This window comes from Pteropus medius, unplaced genomic scaffold (genome assembly GCF_902729225.1).
Source record: "Pteropus medius unplaced genomic scaffold, Ma_sr-lr_union100, whole genome shotgun sequence".
Taxonomy (NCBI): Eukaryota; Metazoa; Chordata; class Mammalia; order Chiroptera; family Pteropodidae; genus Pteropus; species Pteropus medius.
In genome coordinates this window covers 59,897-80,450 of record NW_024356036.1, presented here as the reverse complement: position 1 = coordinate 80,450, position 20,554 = coordinate 59,897, and the positions used below count along the sequence as shown (strand labels likewise).

Sequence of the window (20,554 nt, the reverse complement as noted above, 5' to 3'; positions counted from 1 at the left end):
AGGCAAGTTTATTGGAAAAGGGGTGACACCCGCAGACAGAGTGGGGGCTCCTCTCGGAGGCAGAGAGAGGGCCACCGAGAGGAACGGTGACAGGAGAGAGAGACGAGGACAGTGAGAGAGACAGAGCGAAGGCACTGAGCGGGACGCCGAGCGTTCGGGGAACTCAGTTTATGTGTCATTCTTTAGTTCCCATTTCCTGTGACATGGACATACCGTGAGGAAGGGGAAGGGTGTGTAGCCTGAAAAGGTAAGAACTTGTAGAGCGAAAGGCCTGCGGGCAGTTCCCAGCCTTTAGTCCGCAGGTTCCCCGCGGTTTTAGCCAGAGGGAGTGACTCTTGGTGCCTGTTTCCCCCTCACAGGTGTAGGGGATGAGTCCTTAGCAATCCCAGCAGACCTCGCCCTCTGCTCTGCAGGTGTCCTCTGGGCCTGGCTGGGCTGATCAGCCCATGGCAGTCTCTGACTGCAGTTGGATGAACATTACAATTCCCTTGCCTCCTCTCTACATGACCACACTTCTCAAAGGTTACTGAGCCACCCATCTGTGGTTCCTGTTCAGTGCGGAGTCTAATCCCAGCATGGGGCCTGGGGTGCTGCTGACGTAGCTGTTCCGCAGGCCACTTGTAGCTGTTAAGCACTTGAAATGTCTCTCCTCCAAACTGAGACGCGCTGGGAAGTAGAAAATACATCTTGGTTTTCGAGGACTTAGTACCAAAAAAAAGAAAAGAAAAAAAAGGATAAAAAACATCTCCATAATAATTTATTTTTATATCGATTACATGTTGAAATTATAGGATATAGCTGGCTACATAAAAAGTTTTATTATCACTAATTTCATCCGTTTCTTTTTACTTTTTTGAATGAAGCCACTAGAAAATCGTATACTGCACAGGGCGCCCATTTATATTTTTATTGGATAGCTTGGCCCTGGAGTTTTCTTCAGTTTTGTCAGGCCAGTTTGAGACTCACCAAAGGCTTCTCGAGAGATTCCCTCTGAAAGACTGGGCCGTGGGACGTGGGTCCTGAGGCACCGAACTTGGACCCAGAGATCCATAGGCGGTGAGTGAGAGGTGGAAGGCTGGACCACGGGCTCAGGGGAGGAATGACCAAAACCCTGGAGTGGAACTAAGGCCAAGGCCTGGGACAAGTCGACATGGACTCCTGGCAGCCTCGGGGCCGGCCTCCGCTTCTCCCTAAATCTCAGAATTCAGGACAATGCTCTCTCTCCTCTCGTTGGTGACAGGAGGAGGCGGTAGGATGAGGCTGTGGCTGAGACGCCTGGTCCTCCCCGTGCTGCGGTGCGCCCGAGGATGCAGCAGGCTTCACGGGCAGCCACTGCCCCTACCTCCCCCTCAGGAGTTTGTGGCCAACTGGGAAGCCATCGGCCTGGGGAAAAAGCCTGTGCCTGAGTACTTCGACTTTGCCCACGACGTGCTGGATGTGTGGAGTCAGCTGGAAAAGGTGAAGTACATTCGGGCGTCGGACGCTGCCCTTGGGTACCCCAGCGACACTCAGTCGACAAGACGTGTCCGTGTGTGTTGTGACCGAAATAACCAGGCCCAACTCGAGTGCTCTAGTCCAAGAGACAGTTTATTAGCCGGCGGCTGTCCTTGCAAAGGAGCAGCCCCGAGACGCAGGGGCACAAAGGTTTTAAGCCCTCGATCCCATCCCCCACATCCTTAATCTTTACACAAAAGACTATGTCTCCTCCATTCATTAACTGATAACTAAGAGGTGGGTAAGCAAGCAGGGGTACAGAAGCAGAATGCGTCATTGTTAAAATATTTTGTACCTATAGGCAGTGATCCGGCCAGTAAATCCCTTTAGTTAATAAATTTTTAGCAGATAACTAACTAGAAGTGAGACATGGCGGTTAGCACGTACCATGTCTTATCCTTGACCTATTGTTTCTGAAGGTGAGGTCACTACATGTGGATGCTTGGACTCAGGAATTTTGTGAGTCCTAAAATGTCAGCTGCTGCTATGTAAGCCTCGTGACTGAGCGTGTGAGCCTTAGACACCCTGCCTCTGCCACCCCTGTCTTTGTCATGTACTTCCCTCTTAAATAAGGGAAGAACAGGGCTCAAGCTCAAAGCTTCGCGCCGGTCACAGCAGGTACAGAATAAGATGAGCTCGATTTCTTTGTGTGTCTCTGTGCGTATTCTTCCTTATTTTCTTTATTGTCCCCTCCCTTATGTATCCTTCGTGCATCTCTCTCTTTCTCTGTGTGTTTTATAGTCGTCTTTTATTTATGTTGATAAGTTCTGTTGATAATTTATGTCGAGAATGCTACCTTTTTACTTATAGTAGGGGAACATAAACTTTAATGTTTAAAAAAATCGTTTACGTTAATTTTAAAAAGCACTTGTTTAAAGAAGAATTCTGAGGTAAGTGATATCGTTAGCAGACGTGGTAAAATTTACGTAGGCGCCGTGAGAATGGCTGCAGTGAGCAGGCGTGGCAGTCAGGTGGGCCTTGTTCCTCCGCTCGAGGTGTGACGAAGCTCTTCGGAGCTCGGTTTTCTCACTGGGAACTGGGAGTCAGACCCTCTGCCACCCTGAGTTGTTGAGGATTAAATGAGACGTGTCTGTAAGAGCTGGAGCCAGCATGCTCCCTTCCCGTCTACAAAGTCTAAGCTCTTTTTCCTACACCGGCAGCATCCTTAGAAGCCTTCTCATGATGAACACAAACAGGGTGAAGTCAGCGGCAAAAACTGTGGAATAGGGGCTTTCAAAAATGATCTCCTTCAGAAAAGCAACGCCACCACCAAAAAGGTAGAAAAATTGTTAGTATCAACTTTGGCAGGACTCCAGAAATTAATCAGAGCCTGGAGTAACATAGGGAGTATTTATTAAAAAAAAAACACTCGTTAGGGATTTGGATTCATCTTTAAGAAAACCTCTCGATCAAGCAAACTAAATCAACAGACGATTGGATAAAGAATATGACTCAGCCGCTAAAGAGAAAATGAAATCCTACCATTTGTAATGACATGGATGGACTGAGAAGTTATTATGCCGAGTGAAATAAGTCGGAGAAAGACAAATACCATATGATTTCGCTTATATGCGAAATCTAAGGAAAAAAAAAGAACAAACTAATCAAAAACACGCTCACAGATACAGTGGAGAATTTGGTGACGGACAGAGGGGAAGGGGTTTAGGGGGCTGAGAGGATGGGGTGAAGGGTTAAAGAAGTACAAATTAGCAGTTGATAGATGGTCACGGGGTTGGGGAGCACGGCATAGGGAATGCAGTCAGCATTAATATATCGACTAGGTGGAGAGCCAGAGGAGAGAAAGAGCAATTAGGGAGATCTTTTTATAAACTATATAAATATCTAATCAATGTTCTGCATACTTGAAACTAACTAAAATTTTTAAAACATTTTTTAAAGAATAAAAAAGGAAATCTGATATATTGCCTCAGTATGCAAAAAAAAATCATATTTGTATGACTATTTTGACAAAAATTTAAAACATATTTGTTGCCTTCAGGAGCCAAGGGCTACCAGAAAATATTAGCTTCTACATTACACCTGCCTTTTATAAAGGAATAGTATGGATAAGTTGAACTGTACATTTTTTTCAAACTTGATTCCCATTAAAGCAGAAATGATAAGATTGCCAAAAAAGAAAAAATGACACTATGTCTCAAATCGATCTACATACTCAATGTAATCTTTATCAAAATCCCAGTACACGTCTTTGCAGAAATAGAGAGGCCCAAAATTCATATGGAAATGCAAGGGACCCATAATAACCAAAACACTTTTGAAAAAGAACCCCCAGACTGGAGGAATCACACTTTCCTATTACGAACTACTACCGAGTTACAGTAACCAAGACCGTGTTTAAAAAAAAGAAAAAACAAACAAAAAAGAACAGCATAGCACTGACATGAGGATAGACATGAATGAGTGGGATAGAATTGAGTCCAGAAAAAAAAACAAAAACATAACTATACGGTCAATCGATTTTCGACAAATGTTTTAAGAAAATTCTATGGGGCAAGAATTGTCTTTCCAACTAATGGTGCTGGTGCACTGGAGTATCACGTGCAAGAGCTGGTCCCTGCCTCACACCGCATACAAAAACTAACTCAAAAATGGATCAAAGACCAAAACGAAGGAACGAAAATCATAAAATTCTTGGGAGAAAACATAGGCGTATATCCTGGTTTAGGCAACAGCTTCTAACGCACGAACAAGGAAATTTAAAAAAATAGAGAAATTGAACTTCATGAAAATGAATAGCATTCGTATATCAGAATAGAAGATAGCCCACTGAACGGAAGAAAAATATTTGCAAATCACATATCTGCTATGTAAACCCACAGATTTATAAAGAACTCAAACTCAACCATAAAAAGACAAATACCCCAAATTAGAATGCGGGTTAAGGATTTGAATAAACGTTCCTCTAAAGAATCTAAACAAATGGCCAGTTAGTGCACGGGAAGGTGTTTGACATCTTTATTCATTAGGGAAAGGCGGTCCTAACCACAGTGAGGTACCACTTCACACAGAGCAGTATGGCTCAAAACAAAAACAGACGGAAAAGTACAATAACAAGTGTAAAGATGTAAAGCAAAGATGTAGGGAAATTAGAACCTGATACAATGCTGGTGGGAATATACAATGATGCAGGCGCCTGGAAAATAGTTCAGCAATTCCTCAAAAATTTAGACGTACAGTTATCATACGACCCTGGCGTTCCACTTCTACGTGTACGTCCGAGAGAACAGAAAACATTTGTCCACGCAAAAACGTGTACGCAAGCGTTCGCGGCAACGAGATTCATAAAAAGCAAAATGTGGAAACGACCCAAATGTCCATCAACTGACGAATGGACAGACGGAAGGTGATATATCCAGGCGATGGAATATTATGCAGTTGTGAAAAAGAACGTAGCCCTGATCCGTGCTGCCAAATAGATAAATCTTGAAAACGTCATGTTGGGTGAAAGAAACCAGACACGGAAGGCCCCGTTAGTGTATAATTCCACTCGTGTGAAAGGTGCAGACTGGGCAGATCCGTAGGGACAGAGAGCAGATTAGTGGCTGCCAGGAGCTGGGTGAGGAGAGACTAGGGAGTGGCTGCTAATCTGCACAGCACTGCTTTTTCGGATGATACACGTGTTCTGGAATTAGACAGTGGCGATGGCTGCACGCGGCTTGTGAACATGAAACCGTGTGCTTTGAAATGGCGAATTTTATAGCATGAGAATCATATCTTACAGAGGGGAGGAAAGAGAACAGTGTGAATCATAGGCTACCTTTTGCATTAAAAATAGTACGGGAGAAAGAATACACTTACTGTCTGCCTAAAGAAACACTGGAAAATGTGGAGGAAACCAATATTATTGGTTCCTCGTTGAGAAGGGTGGGCACAAGGAGGAAAACGAGATTTCTCCATGCAAATCTTTTCATATGGTTTGGATTTTTGAACTCCGTGTCCGTAATCACTATTATAAAAGATAAAATCAAGCTAAAAATGACGAGTAAACAAAAACCATCAACAAATTGTTCCTATTTCTTCTCTGCCTGCACTTCTGTCTAGGCTGGGCACCGGCCCCCGATCCCTGCCTTCTGGTGGGTCAATGGCAAGGGAGCAGAGGTCAAGTGGAGCTTTGAGGAGCTGGGGAAGCAGTCCAGGAAGGCGGCTAACGTGCTAGTGGGTGTGTGCGGCCTGCAGCCCGGCGACAGGATGATGCTCGTGCTCCCGAGAATCCCAGAATGGTGGCTGGTCAACATAGCTTGCATGCGGACAGGTCAGTGAGCAGGGCCACTGCCATAGCTTTGTAGTGTCCACAAGCCTTGGGAGATGAGCAAACTGAACTCGGCGTGCAGTTCCGTTTACTTTCCCTTTGCTCAAATCACGGAGCTGATGGTGTACAGGGGCCCTTCTATGGTGGTTTTTCCAGGGGAGGCTCGGAGGGGGCAAAGGGCACAGCCTCGAGTGCCAGGAGGGCCTCTGCTGGCCCTGCCCTACACACTCGTTGAAAGGGCTGGAGAAATCACTGTTTTCGGGACGTTTTACAAAAAAAGGCAAGACAATAGCTTTCGGGGAAGAGCTGATTTCTCTAGTCCCCGGACACTTTTCAGCATATAGAATGCTGTCCACCCCTTCCAATTATGTCCACAGAACACTCTACCCAGAATATAGATGTTTTTGCCAATAATAATGTTTGCACAACGGAGGGTACGAACTCGCACCAGAGAATTAACCTTTCTGGGTGAACAAGTTTAATTCAACCATTTGGTGAGTAGATTGTCTCCCCTCCCCTCCCCCAAAAGGCAGTAATATCAGAAGTTTCATTTTAACATATTTTTGCACAAATTAGAAAAGCGGGCACTACTCTAGTGCACTCAGTTCTCAAGAAAAGAAACGGGCGCACAGGTTTGGAGACTTCTCCATATTTTTCCATGATATATAAGGTCCATTTAACTGATGGCCAAGGTAAGAGAGTCCCTGTACTTTCCTTGAGGACCTACTACGTACTACTGCGTTAGGCACTTTGCATGATAAAAGCTTCCCTTTGGAGTATCGTTACCATTATTTTTTCTCTTGCCCAAAGATTTTTTTCCATTTCCCCCAATTATATGGGTTCACCCAAACCTTTGATGTCCAAATAAAATAATTCAAGGCCACGTCCCACATTGCCAAGTCAGGTCCAACATCCTCTCCAAGGTTTCAGAGGATGCCCAGGCTGGATATTCGTACATTCTCACCTTCCCACATCCAGACACGCACTCGTCACCTTGCTTCCGGTCTATGGGACTAGACACTTTTCTCTTGCTCAGAGCTCCGGCTGTCCACCATCCGCTTGGCCCCCAGAGCACCGTACGTAACGCCAGGTGGAACAGACTTTTGCTGGAGACAGCTAAAACAGAGAGATGGGGTGAAGAGCCACACCATTCAGCCCCCAAAGTGTCCCGGCTGGGGTTTAACTCCTGTAAGGGTCTAAGAGATAGAGCAAAGGGCAACGGGGACTCAGTTTGGCCCCCGTGCTGTTGGGGGTGGCCCCTTCCTCTGCCTTCTGCCTTCCTCCTTGAGCCACGGCAGGGTGACCGATTCATTTAGGAATACTCATTCTTCTCCTCTTTGAAATGAGAGTGCTGGTCTCAAGGGAGTGTTTACAGCCCGAATTCTGTAGAGACTCCAGTGGTTTTTCAAGTGTCTGAATAGAATTGGTTCCTAATCTCTGCTTCCGTATGAACTCGGCTACTGTCACGATTGCTTTGGTCGAAGTACTGTGTGGTCAAAACGGGCCAAGAGCTCTGTCTTCATATAGCTTAGATTCTAAAGGAAGGAGACAGAAACAAAAAAATAATAAGTACATTCTATAATATGTAAGAAAGTGATAAATATTAAGGAAAAACTAGTACGGGGTGAGGAGAACCGGTTAGGAGGTGGGTCACAATTTGAAGTACATGGTCAAGGTTAGCTTCACTAAGAGGGTGACAAATCTTTGGCAAAGATTTAGAGGAGAGGGGGCTATCCATAGTACCTGGGGAAAGTGGTCTTAGAAGAAGAATGGGCAAGGGCAAAGGCCCTGAGGCAGGCCATGCCTGCAAGGGACAGCAAAGAGGCCAGTGGGGCTGCTGGGCAGTCAGTGAGCTGTAAAGGGACAGGACATCAAGCCAGAGAGGACAAGAGGAGGGTGTGTGAAGACCACGTAGCCTTGGATAATGTGCTCACCAGTTTGACATTTCTTCGCATGGAGCTGGGACTCACTGCTGGGTGCTGAGCAGAGATGTGACATAATCTGACCTCTGACCTAGTCTTAACCAGTATCTGAAATGACCTTATTCATCTGACATGTTATTAGCTGTCTCACATCCAAACTGGGTAAGACACTGTCTTAGTCACCTCTGTGTCCATCTGAGAACAGCAGTCAATGAATATTTGTCGATTAATTGACAGAGACAGATATTTCCAGGCGGGACAGTGTTCCATGGCTTATCCTGGGGAACTTGGCTTCAGAACTTCCCAACCACATGTGTCTGTGAGTCTTTATGCCACCATTTCTCAGAGAGCAAATGACTTTTCCTGAGTTCCCTTCTATTCATGGGCCCCTAGTCACTGTTCGCAAGACCATGACCTTCATTCCCCAAATCGGCTGCACCCATGTGTTTGGCAGGAACAGCCAATGACCCAGACCCTCATTCCACATGAGTGTGTTGAGCCTTCTGTTCTAAACTGCAGTCACCAGGATTTACTGGGCGCTTACTCTGTGCCACGCTTTAGAAAACTTTTACTTATTTACTTGTTAAATAAGTAAATAAAATCTGAATTTGCATAAGCTAATACAAGAGTTCATTCTGACCTGTTTCAAAGTCAAAGTAGCTTCCCTCTCCAGAAGCAATTGGGGTTTCAAGGGTACCATCCTAGCGGTATTCTAAATATCTTCACGCGCGGGGTGCTGGCTGTGCATTGTCAAGGATCCCCGCATGTCTAAGGGGTCTTCTAGGATTATCCCCCATTTTCAGATGAGAAGACTGAGACTCACGGTGTGGGTCACATAACTTTTTCAAGAGCGCACACAGCCCAGTAGCAGGGGAACCCAAACTCAAATCTAGACCGTCATCAGGTCCTTGGTCCTGAGCCACGAGCTTCTGCTGTGTAGTAGCCACGGATAAAGAGATTGCGAACCCCTGGGGTGAAGGGCCAGAGGGTGTCCGTGCAGAAGGAGTAGGTAACTGGAACGGGAGGAAGCACAGATCCCGTCTTAGGAAGAGGGGCGTGTGAGACATCGAGAGTAGCAGTGAGCAGGCATGGGTAGCACAGGGTGAAATCGATTCTGTCCTCAGTCAGAGGAAGCAAACGAGGTGAACGGCTTTGATGTCTCCGATAGATGCCCAGGATGGGGTCGGGAAGACTTTAAAAGGAAAGAAGGCGTCAGGAAGAATAGCTGATCAGTTCGGGACTCTTGGTAGACCCAGAGAAAGAGCCTGAGCATCTCAGGAGACCCTAGCGCTGACCAGCAGGTATGTCCATATTGCTTGCTACCAAGTTCCTTCAGAAAAAATCATCTCCCTTTCCCAAGCAGATACGACTATTTCTTAAAGTCCTTGAACAGGTCCTTAGAAGGGGACAGCCATGTGGCCGCCTCCACGAGAGTTAGGTCTCTACTCTAGGCGTTAGGGTCTTGCTCCTCTCCCCTCTGTGGCAAATGGGTCAAAATAAAAGGAGAGACTGGAAAGAAGGGAAGGGGTTGTCCACCTGGCCTCCTGGCCTCGGTGCTCGGGAGCTTCATTGCAGGTAAGGGGTGAGAAAGTACAGAGCTGCATGAGGGATTTCAGGCAGACTCTAGAGAGAACTTCCTGGAAGACAGTTAGGGGGCTTGTGACTGTGTGACTCTGAGGCATTCAGGAACACCTGTTGCAGGGGTATTTAAGATGGGGCAGACACCCTTAGGAGGTAGGACTCTGAGCTTTTCCCAGAGCAGGGGAAGAATCCCCTCCAGGACTGGCAGCTGCTCTATGTAAACAGGTTTTTCAAGCCCTATCATTTCTTGGGTTGCCCAGAGAAAGGGACCCACACTGCTTCTGGTGTCTTCTCCAAGTGTATCCTCTCTTCTCTCCCTAGATCGCCACCTTGGACTGTGGCTTGTAGGGTCTTGAAGCTCCTCAGGCTCCCCCAGATATCCCCTGATGTGGGTCTCTGTCCCAACTTTGTACCCCCGGCGATTAGTCATTGCCAGGTAACTGGCATCCTAATCTTTTCCCTGGCCTGTGGGTCTCCATTGCCAAAGCTGGTGTCTTCAACAGAGACTCTTCATTTAGGAACCTCCGCCCCCCCATCCCTACCTGTCATGGGGCCCTTTTAGCAGATGAAACCCTGGTCCCAGCACCTCCAAGGAATGACTCTCCAACAAGGGGCACTTAGGGAGCAGGCTGACTGGGGTGGGAGCGGATGGGAAAGCTCCATCTGGGAGGGTACAGGATTCGAGGTGGCCTGTAATGTCACTTACCTGGCTGTTAGATTCTTCTCTTTGGTGTATTTCTGAAAAACAGCAGCTCAGAGCCCTGTGATGTCCAGCGCTAGTCTAGTTAGCCACTTAGGCGTGACCCACGCTTCTGGGAGGTTAGGGCTCCAGGTCCAGATGTGGGACTGACTTGCTCTGGGACCTGAAGCGATTTATCGTTCTGCTACGAGATTTCATATTATCCACTCGATGAATCTGGAAAGATCTGTTTTTCTGACCCCGTGACTCAAACAGAGCTACCTGAAAACTAACAGTTACTAAAATAGACAGGATGGAAGATGGAGTGAGATGATTTGCAGAAAGCAAGGATATTGGGGGCTCAGCTTTGGACAAAGTATGTTTGACATGCCCAAGGGACATCCAAGAGTAGAAGTCAAGCAGAATAGGATGCAGGAGAGAGGTCCAAGCTGCAGACATGTGTATGGGGTCATTGGCAAGGCAGCTGGGGTCCAAGCCACGGTGCTGGATGAGATTACATCTGGAGTGAGTGTAGATAAAGGAGATGAGGAGGAATCGTGAAAAAGAGACTAAGTCTGATGAAAAAAGGGTTAAAGGAGGGGAGAGGACGTACATCGCTTCCCCCCCCCCAGAGGCTGTTCCTCAGCCTCACATGATAACTTGCCAAACCGAGCACATAATCTCCTTGACCCTTCTGATTGGAAAAAAAAAAAAAAAAAAAAGCCTCTGCTGACCTCAGTCCATGAACCCTATAATCCATGACCACAGTTAGAACCGACTTTACCACAAGAGAGTCTCTGGGGTATTCTACAGTTAAGGGTTAGCTCCGGAGTTTCCATGAATTCTGGAGCTGTTTGCTCGGGAGGAAAGTGGACTGATAGATTCTCAGGAAAACTTCCTGGCTGGTGAGCGCTGTTTCCAGGAATGGGCAGATGCCTCATAATTGCACTAACCAATCTTTAGAAGCCAGAGTGATCCAAGAGAGTGAAAATCTCCAGGGAAAAATAGTCTGCAATCCTTAGGGGCCTCTAAAGGGAGTATCTGCCAGGTCTTAGTGAGGAGGCAGCACTGGGCAACGGAGTAGGTATTGTTAGGACAGCGAAAGGGAGGGACCGGAGTGGCTGGAAGAAAGGCAGTCAAAGGCGGATGGGACTCGAGTGGTGGTTAGGGAAGAAGGCCCTTCTGAGAATGTGAGACCTGAAGAATGAGAAAGAGCCAGCCATGGAAAGAGAAAGGGACCAGCAGGAGCAAAAGCAATAAATAGTCCTGCCTAGAAGCTGGTGAGACAATCTCCACGTCTGCTCTTTTAGGAATATAAGAGAGGAGACGCGAGTGTCAGAGACCTTGAGCATTCTGGCCTTGACCATGGGGAATGGGAGCCAGCCAGCTTGGGGGATTCATCACTGCATTCCTTGAATCGAAAGGCATTAGACTTAAATTCTGCCACCCTCAACGAGGTGCACGTGTCGGAACTCAGAGACCAGTCTACACAGCCTTGGGACCAGTTTCTCTGGAGCCATTGCATAGATGGAAACAATAATTATGACAATTTTAAATTCTCAAGTGATTCTGGGTGTTAGGTCCTGTGTGCTAGGCTCATAGTATTCACGACAGCTCAGTCAAGGTTCAGTCGAAGGACATAGATGCTGTGTGTGTCGGTCGGTATATTTGTCACTGTATGAACAAACATTCGAACTTCTCAAGGGCTCAAAACCACATGTATTTTCCCCCACGGGTCTGTGGGTTGGCTGTGCTGCTCTCAGCTCACCTCTACTTGTGTTATCTATCTGGGACCCAGGCTGAAAGCAGAGCACCCATCTGAGATATGCTGCATTCACGACAGAGGGCAGAAAAGTAAGGGTTCCTGACCAACCACTCAGTCATATCCTCTCATGTCTCCCAGGCAAGCCAAAGTCATTGAGAGTTGGATATGTGCTCTACCCAGAGCTGGATGCACTGGGTAGAGCACATGAAAATAAATAATGATATGGAATCCTACTGCAGGGAGGGGGTACAGTGTTGGGAACAACAATTCGGTCTACCATGCCACCGTATTTTGAGAACAGAAGGGTTTATTACATGAAGTTCGGTGTTTGCACAACTGTCAGAAGTGCCGGGATGGTTGGATCCAGACTGGCTGCTGTGCTTTTGGAGAATGGCGTGCCAGAAAGAAACTGAAATGGATGCTGAGTGCCAGTTCACTCAGAACCACGAGAAAGTCATTTCTGGAAGAACGCTGTCAGGTTAGGATGGATCTCCATAAGCAGCTGATGACTAATAGAACAGTTTACACAGGAAAGATTCACCTCTGTGTTGTCTTTCCTTCACGGGTCTGACCATGCATTGGCTGCAGAATCTCCAGAAGGTTTGCATCCTATGGGGGACTCAGATGTCTAGTCGTACTGCCCACATTCATACCAAGCCACTGGCATCCCTGCCGTGGGGCCACCAGGAAGTTCCTGCCAAGTTTAACTTTGCTCGTGATGGATCACTGGGCTGGCATGGAGAGGTTAATGGGGTGGAGAAGAGGCACAGAGTTGGACAATCTGGCTGAGTTATTAAGTCCTCTGTTCATTTAATATTTATCGAACATTGTGCTAGGTACATCTTTCATGAAGGCAGCACGGGGTGAGCACAAGAGAGAATGACTTGGCAGAAAAAAAGGGCCCGGAGGCTGGGGCAGAGTGGAGCAATCTGGTAACCAAACTTGGCAGCTGAATGCTCTGTCATGACCTCCCATAGTGAAATAAGGACTCGTGGGCTGGGCTCATAGAGGTGGTGGATTGGGTTTAACAAGAGAAAATCAGCACCAAGCAAAAACTGTGCCCATCTTGTCAGAAAGTTATTGTGTCCCTATCATTAGGGGTGAGTAAGCAGGATGTTCACTAGGCACAGATTGTCAAAAGAAATCTGACATAAGACAGCAGAGAAAAAGCGACGAGGAAATTTGTTTCCTTTCCCACCGTGGACTTCTAGAACTCTACCCCACTGATCACTGACCTCGTCATTGCCTTCCACCTGAGGCTCTGGGCAGCTTTCTAGAGGATGGAAGGGTTCTTCCTGGCTGGGCATAGGGCACGATGAGGTGGGTCCGTCAGCACGGGCTTAAAAGAACGGTGCTCAAAGGGAGTCATACCACGATGTTATCGTGAGGTTCCGACATCGTGACCCAACCTTAGTGCAGAGATTGCAAATGCTGGGCTTCTAGGCTGAGGTGGCCCATGGTGCAGGGCAGGCTTAAAATCAAATTTGGTCAGCACTTTAAAATTGAACATTTTCGGATAAAAATTTAGATTTCTGGCTATTCTTTAAAAGTTAGACCTCCTTAGAATAATGAGGAAGGTCTCTACTACCATGACTCAGAATTCTGAACCCAGAAATGCAAATCAGAACCACAACGAGATACCATCTCATACCTGTTAGAGTAGCTATAATCAACAAGACAAGTAATAACAAATGTTGGAGAGGATGCGGAGAAAAAGGAACCCTCATATGTTGTTGGTGGGGCTGAAAATTGGTACAGTCAGTATGGAAAACAGTATGGAGGTTCCTCAAAAAACTAAGAATTGAGCTACCATATGATCCAGCAATCCCTCTACTGGGTATTTACCCCAAAGACTTGAAAACCCATATCAGAAAAGATATTTGCACACCGATGTTCATAGCAGCATTATTCACAGTGGCCAGGACATGAAAGCAACTGAAGTGTTCTACAATAGATAATTGGCTAAAGAAGCTGTGGTACATATATACATTGAAATATTGCTCAGCCATAAGAGGAGATGAAATACTGCCATTTGCAACAACACGGATGGACCTCGAGATAATCATACTAAGCAAAATAAGCCAGACAGAAAAAGTCGAAAATCACATGATATCACTTACATGTGGGATATAAACCTAAAAGCAACAAATGAACAGGAGAAATAAACAGAAACTCATGGACATGGACAGTAGACTAATGGTTACCGGAGTGTAGGGGGGAGGGGGGAGGTAGACAGGGTAAAGAGGGTCAAATATGTGGTGACAGAAAGAAATCTAACTATAGGAGGTGAACTCACAGTGTAAATATATATATGCCTTACTGTTAAAAAAATAGGCTATGAACAGAATTTGAGTTTTTCCAGTTGTCAGTAGCAACGTACGAAGTTGATTTATCTTAATTAAATAATTTTAGGGTATATTATTTCAAATAAAGTGGCAATTACATGTTTAAAAAAAGAATTCTGAACCTATAAAAGAAGCTACTTAATAAATTTGCTACATAAACATAAAGAAAAAAAAAAACCCCACTCTATCGCACTTCCGGTCAAGATGGCAGAGCACACAAATGCTGTGCTGGCCTCCTCTCACGACCGCATCAAAATTACAACTAAGCTACAGAACAACCATCACTGAGAATCACCTGAAGTCTAGCTGAACAGAAGTCTTACAACTGGAGACACACGGAAGAGGCCACCTCAAGACAGGTAGGAGGAGCAGAGACAGGAATCAGGCTAGCGCCACACCCGCATGTGGTGGTGGAGAATCGGGAGGGATATCTCGGCTGCAGCGGTCCCCCTGGGGGAGCGAGGGGTCCCAATTCCACAGCCCAGGGATCCAATGCTGGGAAGAGAAGTCCTTACAACCTCTGGCTGTGAAAACCAGCAGAGATGGTGGCCGAGTGAGATGTAGAGCAGCTGGACTTCCTTTCAAAGGGCCCGCACACGGACTTACTCACTGATGGACTCGCTCGCTCTGAGCTCCAGTGCTGCGGCCGCTCCTCAAAAAGCTCCAGGGACACACGGGGAGGAACTGAGTTATCTGGCTTTGGGATGAGGGCTGGAGAGGTGGCTTTCTCCCAGACAGAAGTGCTGGCTGAAGCCACTGTTCCTTCATTGGGCCCTCCCCTCGCTTAGCGTGCAGACGCAGGTGGCCGCCATGTCTGAGTCTCCATCAACCTGGCTGACGCCAGTCACCCCGCCCAGTGATTCCTGAGACTCCGTCCCATCCAACTTTTGGGCCCACCCAAGCCACTATCGGAGGATTTTCCATACAAACAGCCTGTCTTGGCTCATGCAGCAGACTTTCTTAAAATCTCTCAAAGGTTCATAAAACTCAAACAAATAGCACATGGCCTTGGCGTGCCTTGTACCCCTGCTCGGTACCCCAAGCCTGGCACTAGCGACAGCTGGCCTCGGTTCACAGTTTGGCCTCTCTAGGCACCTCTAAGCCCAGAGCAGGTGGTGGCCATATGAAGATTGCTTGGTGGTTCATGCCAGGTGACCTTGGGAGGGGCACAGGCTGCAACCAAACCTGGCCTGCAGTGGGGTCCCTCCCAGGAGGCTCCAGGGCTGGCACACCCAGTCAGCTTCAGACCAAACTAGAGCACCACCCATGGCTGCATCTGAGGACAACACACCCCAAGGGCAGACTGGGAAGGCACCAGAGTTCTGCTAAGGTGAATCCCACTCCACAGAGTCAGCCCCTCACCAGCCAGTCCTCAAAACCAATTAGCCTGAGAGTCAATCCTTTCCCCAGACATGGAAAGAGCAACCAAAGCTCAACCACGACAGGAGGGGACACACAACCCACACAAGGGACACACCTGGAGCAACCAGCTCAGGTGACCAGGAAAGACTGTGCCAGTAGGTCTCACAGCATATCTACTACATAAGGCCACTCTAAGACCAGGAGACATAGCAGTCCTCTCTTATACATAGAAGCAAACGAAAGGAGGCAGGCAAAGTGGGGAGACAAAGAAACATGTCCCAAATGAAAGAACAGAACCAAACTTCAGAAGAAGAACTCAACAAAATGGAGACGAGCCATCTACCAGGCGCAGAGTTCAAAACACTGGTGGCAAGGATGCTCAATGACCTTAGGGGAAGAGTAGACGAACTCAGTGAGAACTTTAACTAAGAGACAGAAGACATAAAATACAACAACTGAAATGAAAAACACATTAGAGGGAATCGACAGTAGATGAAATGAAGCAGAGGGTCGAATCAGCGATTTAGAAGACAAGGTAGCGAGTACTAAACTAACAGAACCGTGGGGCTGCGGCAAGGGTCCTGGACCCTTATCCAGTGAGGGGTGGGCAGCCATAAAGGGACAAAGCGACGTGATCACATGCTGTTTGTAGAGGCCACTCTCGTGTGTAGAGAATGCGAAGAAAGAATAGGGGCGGGAAACTCAGGGAAGAGGTAGGGATGGTGATGGCTTCAACTTGGGTGGGGTGACAGAGATGGAGAGAAGTGGGTGGGTCTAAGAGACAGTTAAGGCGAAGCTTGTAGCAGGGTTTTCTTGATGAATGAGATACAGCAGAGGAAGAAAGCCAGGGGGACGGAGAAGTCACAGACCCTTGGGTGACTGTGTGACGCCACTGTCCTTCACCGAAGTGAGGAACACAGGGAGACGCAGGTATGGGGGTGTCGAGGAGACACGAGGAGTTCGATTTGGTGACTGTCGAGCGGTGTTCAAGAAAGGACGCGAAGTTCCAGTGAACACCACGAAAAAATATGTCATGGGAGTTAATGTACAGCGTGGTGACTGCACTTACCCATACCATAATGGTATATGTGAACGTCGCTAGGAGAGTAGATCAGGAAAGTTCTCATCACACAAAAACAAATTTTGCACCTGCGTGTGATGATGGCTGCTAACTTGCAATAATCGTTTCGCAGTATTCACATATAGCGAATGATTATGGGGCATACCCGAAACTGGCATAATGTTACATGTCAGTTATATCCCTACAAAAACATGTAGGGAGACTCAAGACACGCTAACCCAACCTCCCCTCGTTCACGACCTACCCACCCTGGCCTTTCTTCCTCATGCACACAGGTATTCTCATCAATCAGGAGGAGTGATCACAGGAAGTTGACCACAATTGCGGGATCTTGGAGCCCCATGGAAAGAGCGAACGGGCCATGAGAGAAAGGTGACATGTGGAGGGAATGCTGTCCAAAGGGAAGGAGAACTCGGAGTCAGTAGGATCATAATAATAGAGATAGGTCTGCGGTGGTGAACAGGTCTGCCGTGCACATCCTGCAGAAAGTGAGCCCGGGGGAAAAGCTGTGCATCAGGAAGAGCATGTGAAATCAGCTTCGTCAAAGGTGGAACATAAATGTTGTTATTCTGAGGAAGAATAAAACGAATCTGCAAGAGTCTCATCTGGCTAGAAAACAAAAACAAAAATGTATCCGGTATCCCCGATTTGGGAGAAAGAGCCCAGATCGAGGTGGCTGTGCTATTGCAGGACCATGAAGAGGGCCCTTCCTTATTATTTTAATGATTACATAAGAGCGTTTGGGTACAGGAAATGCCTGTAGGGCATTTTATGTGTGTGTGTGGTGGGGGGAGGTGTTGGCCTTAGACTCAGTGGTGTGACATCAACCAACTCAACTTTTCTCCTTATTCTCAGTAGATCCCTTATAGCTCTGACAACCCAGGGGCTTCTGTGTCCAAACCACTCTGCTCCCTGCCTCTCGTTACTAGTACTTCCCAAGGATCCAGCCTACCCCAGCCTATTAAATTCCCACCCCCTCTGACCCCCCAAATTTGTTCCTAATAGACTATGACCTAATTTTCCTACAGAGCTGAAAGTATTAATCATCTTTAGGACACATACTGTAGTGATTCCCAGCCACAAGGAAATTCTTCACATCTAGCTTAAATTATTTGTGCTTTAAGGCAGACCTAATACTTTTTCTTCCGGCCAAAGAGAGGAAGGAAAAAAACTTAGGCAATTTATGATGCTTCGAGATAAAGAACAAAAGGTCTACTCAGGCGAACTTGAACTTAGCAAGGCTGCTTGTTAGAATAATAACTTAGATGTCTATTGTAAGTAAACATTTTTCTGAGTGGTTGCCACATGCCAAAAACTGGACTACATTCTGGGGATAAAATGAGAATAAGACCCAATTATCTCGTAAGTTATGTCAGCTGAGTGACACCTTCTGCACACTCCCCGCTTCTTGAAACAGGATGTGCATAGAATTTTCTTTTCCCGCCTACTTATACTTCCACATTCTTGCAAAGGTAGGCGAACACACTCAGGTACACAAACACCTGCCCACACGTGCACACTCATGCTTCATTCACCCCAGTGTACACTCATGTATATGTGCCTATGTTTCTCCTCTTTCCTCAGCTTACGGGCAGGCGTGGAAGCCTCGGACTTACTCTGGGCCACATCAGACACAGCTTGGATACTGAGCATCATGGCCTCGTTCCTGGAACGTGTGTATTTATCCATCTCTGGCCAGAGTTTGACCCGCTGGCCATTCTGAAGGTAAGAGAGGATCCAGTTTGTACTGGACAGTCAGAGTGAGTCCAAAGTTTACACACTCCAGTTTATTGCAGTTTCTTTTGGTTCATCTAATTTTGACTAACCCATAGATGGACAGTGTTTAGTAATAAGCAAGATGGAATCGTCCCTGTCCTCAGAGAGCTGACGGTTCAGAGAAGGCAACAGACCCATGTACAGGTAAAAGGAATATATTTTGAAGACAGATGTCATGGGCAGTATGAGAAGTTCGTGCTTCTCAATTGCTGTGCAATATTCCATTCTGCGAATCTATTGTAATTTCTTTTTCTATCCTGTTGATGGGCATTGTGGCTTGACCCTGGAATGACAAAGCAATGGAAATGAGCTCATTTTGCTTGCCAAGGCACACCGTCTATTGAACTCTGTGATGGGAAGTTGGGCCATTGCCGCCTGGGGCCAGCAGGTCTCTGTAAGAGTTGAGGACCCACCCAGATGTCTGTTTGGCTGGCAACAGAGACTCTAGAAGCAAAATGAGCCATGGGTGACACCCTCAAGGTCAAAAGGTTAGGCATGGTCTGGATTCTCTCAGGAGATTCTCGTCAATGATTCTGTCACCCTCTGTTTTAAATATACCCTTACTCTGTCTCATTCCAAAAAGGATTTGAAGTGGCTTTTGCGAAATATCACAAATAGAAAAAAAAAAAGCAACATGGAAACAGATGTAAAGTCAGAAAGCTTATTAGGAAAATACAGGATGGACTTGTGGTGGGAGAGAGTAAGGAGAAGTATAGCAAATAAGTAGGTCCTTGCATACTGAGCTTCCTGTAAGGCAAGACAATAAGGGAAATGAGATGGTTTTCATAGGCTATGCTACTTCATCAAGAGCACTTGGAGGACGTAATTGCACAATTCACTAATGTTAATATTTTTTTCTAGACATTTTCCCCTGTCATTCTTTCTAATAAATTCTGTACAAAGCAAAGCATAGGATGAAAGTGGTGTCGCATAACAGTTAAGCATGCAGGCTGCAAACATGGGCTCCACTACTGGTTGATTGTGTGACCTTGGGCAAGTTACTTAACCCTCTGAGTCACAGTTGTCCTCTCGGTAAAATGGGGATAAGAATATGAACTCTGCGAGGTTGCCGTGAGAATTAAATGAGACTTCACAGGGTCTGGCAACTATTCGGTACTAGCTAAATTTTAGTAGCACCTCTTCTGAAATGTTTAGAGATGCTTTTAACCTTTCAGAGCCCTTTTCTACCTGAATTATGGCCCAACAAGATATTTTTTAGGAAAACAGGGCTGAAATTAAACTATTATAAAGCTGGTCCCAGGAAGTTAAGAGAATTAAGCGACACTGCACAGTTGATTTGCGACAGGGGCCGATCTCCTTCCCTTGGTGACTGATCCCAGAAGTGTGTGTATGAAGATAAGTTGTTAAATTAGCAGGAATAAGCAGCTCGATTTGACAAAAATGTCCCAAATCCATCCCGGACCTTTTCTCTGTAACGATAAGTTCTGTCGCTTTTGGCTTGAGGGTACATGAAAATTGGGGCTCGTTTGGCCTGAAATAGACCCAGCAAAGAAGCTAGGGTTTGAATCCAGTCCCTACGACGCTATAGCCCACGCTCGTAACCACTGTGCAGACTGGTAAGTTTGGCATCTGACCTGGTGATTGATGTCTCAGCTGGCTCTCTGCCTCCAGGTGCTGTTCGGGTGCCCCACCAACAACATGGTCAGAGCATCATCATTTACCAAACGTTGCTACAACAGGATCTTTCCAAGCGATGGGGACCTGGGGATCAGTAAGAATCTCTGGATCTATTGGCCCATCCTCCTGCCTCTCCCACATACACATACATGCTCATTTTTCTGACCCTCTGATCATGGTTGCCCCATGAAGTCATCCTCATTATCAAAATACTCAGCATCTAGCTTCTAGGCCTAGGCACAGTTTGGTTCAGTTGCAAGTTCCCATGTCTACAGAGCTACCACAGTGGTGGGTGGAGAGACACTGGAGAACTGAAGAGCCCAGAGAGGACTGGGCATCCAAGAGTTCTATGGCCAGGCAGAAATGGTACCTGCTCCTAGGGGATATCATGAGCTGGTCAACCTGGTGGGCTTCAGAAGGCTCTTTGATAATAAAAATGTGAGCCACCATTTATCAAGCACTTATTCGATAGACGTTGATTGCGCGCCTCCTATGGGATAGGTATTGAAAATTCAGCAAAGAATAAAACAGGCAAAGCTTTTGCTCTCACGGGGATCGCATCCTAGCAGGAGTGGGGGAAAGAGACAAACGAATAAATATATGACATGGCAGATAGTGAGAAGTTCTATGGAGAAAAGTGA

General features: G+C 46.6%; 1 protein-coding gene and 1 long non-coding RNA gene across 2 annotated transcripts in view; one reads left to right on the top strand and one right to left on the bottom strand.

Moving 5' to 3' along the window:
• Positions 1-1,254: 1,254 nt before the first annotated feature.
• The window catches only part of LOC120600542 (acyl-coenzyme A synthetase ACSM4, mitochondrial-like), a 47,362-nt gene continuing 28,062 nt past the window's right edge, over positions 1,255-20,554 (top strand). Inside the window, exons 1-2 of the mRNA XM_039859957.1 lie at positions 1,255-1,458; positions 5,557-5,767. Of these exons, the coding sequence (XP_039715891.1) occupies positions 1,255-1,458; positions 5,557-5,767 (415 nt within the window). The remainder of the gene's footprint in view (positions 1,459-5,556; positions 5,768-20,554) is intronic.
• LOC120600545 (uncharacterized) lies at positions 4,995-10,367 on the bottom strand. Its single transcript, XR_005652217.1, has 4 exons — positions 9,974-10,367; positions 6,729-7,299; positions 5,314-5,461; positions 4,995-5,229 (listed from the first exon to the last, which is right to left on the bottom strand). It is a non-coding gene; the product is annotated as an uncharacterized LOC120600545 (long non-coding RNA).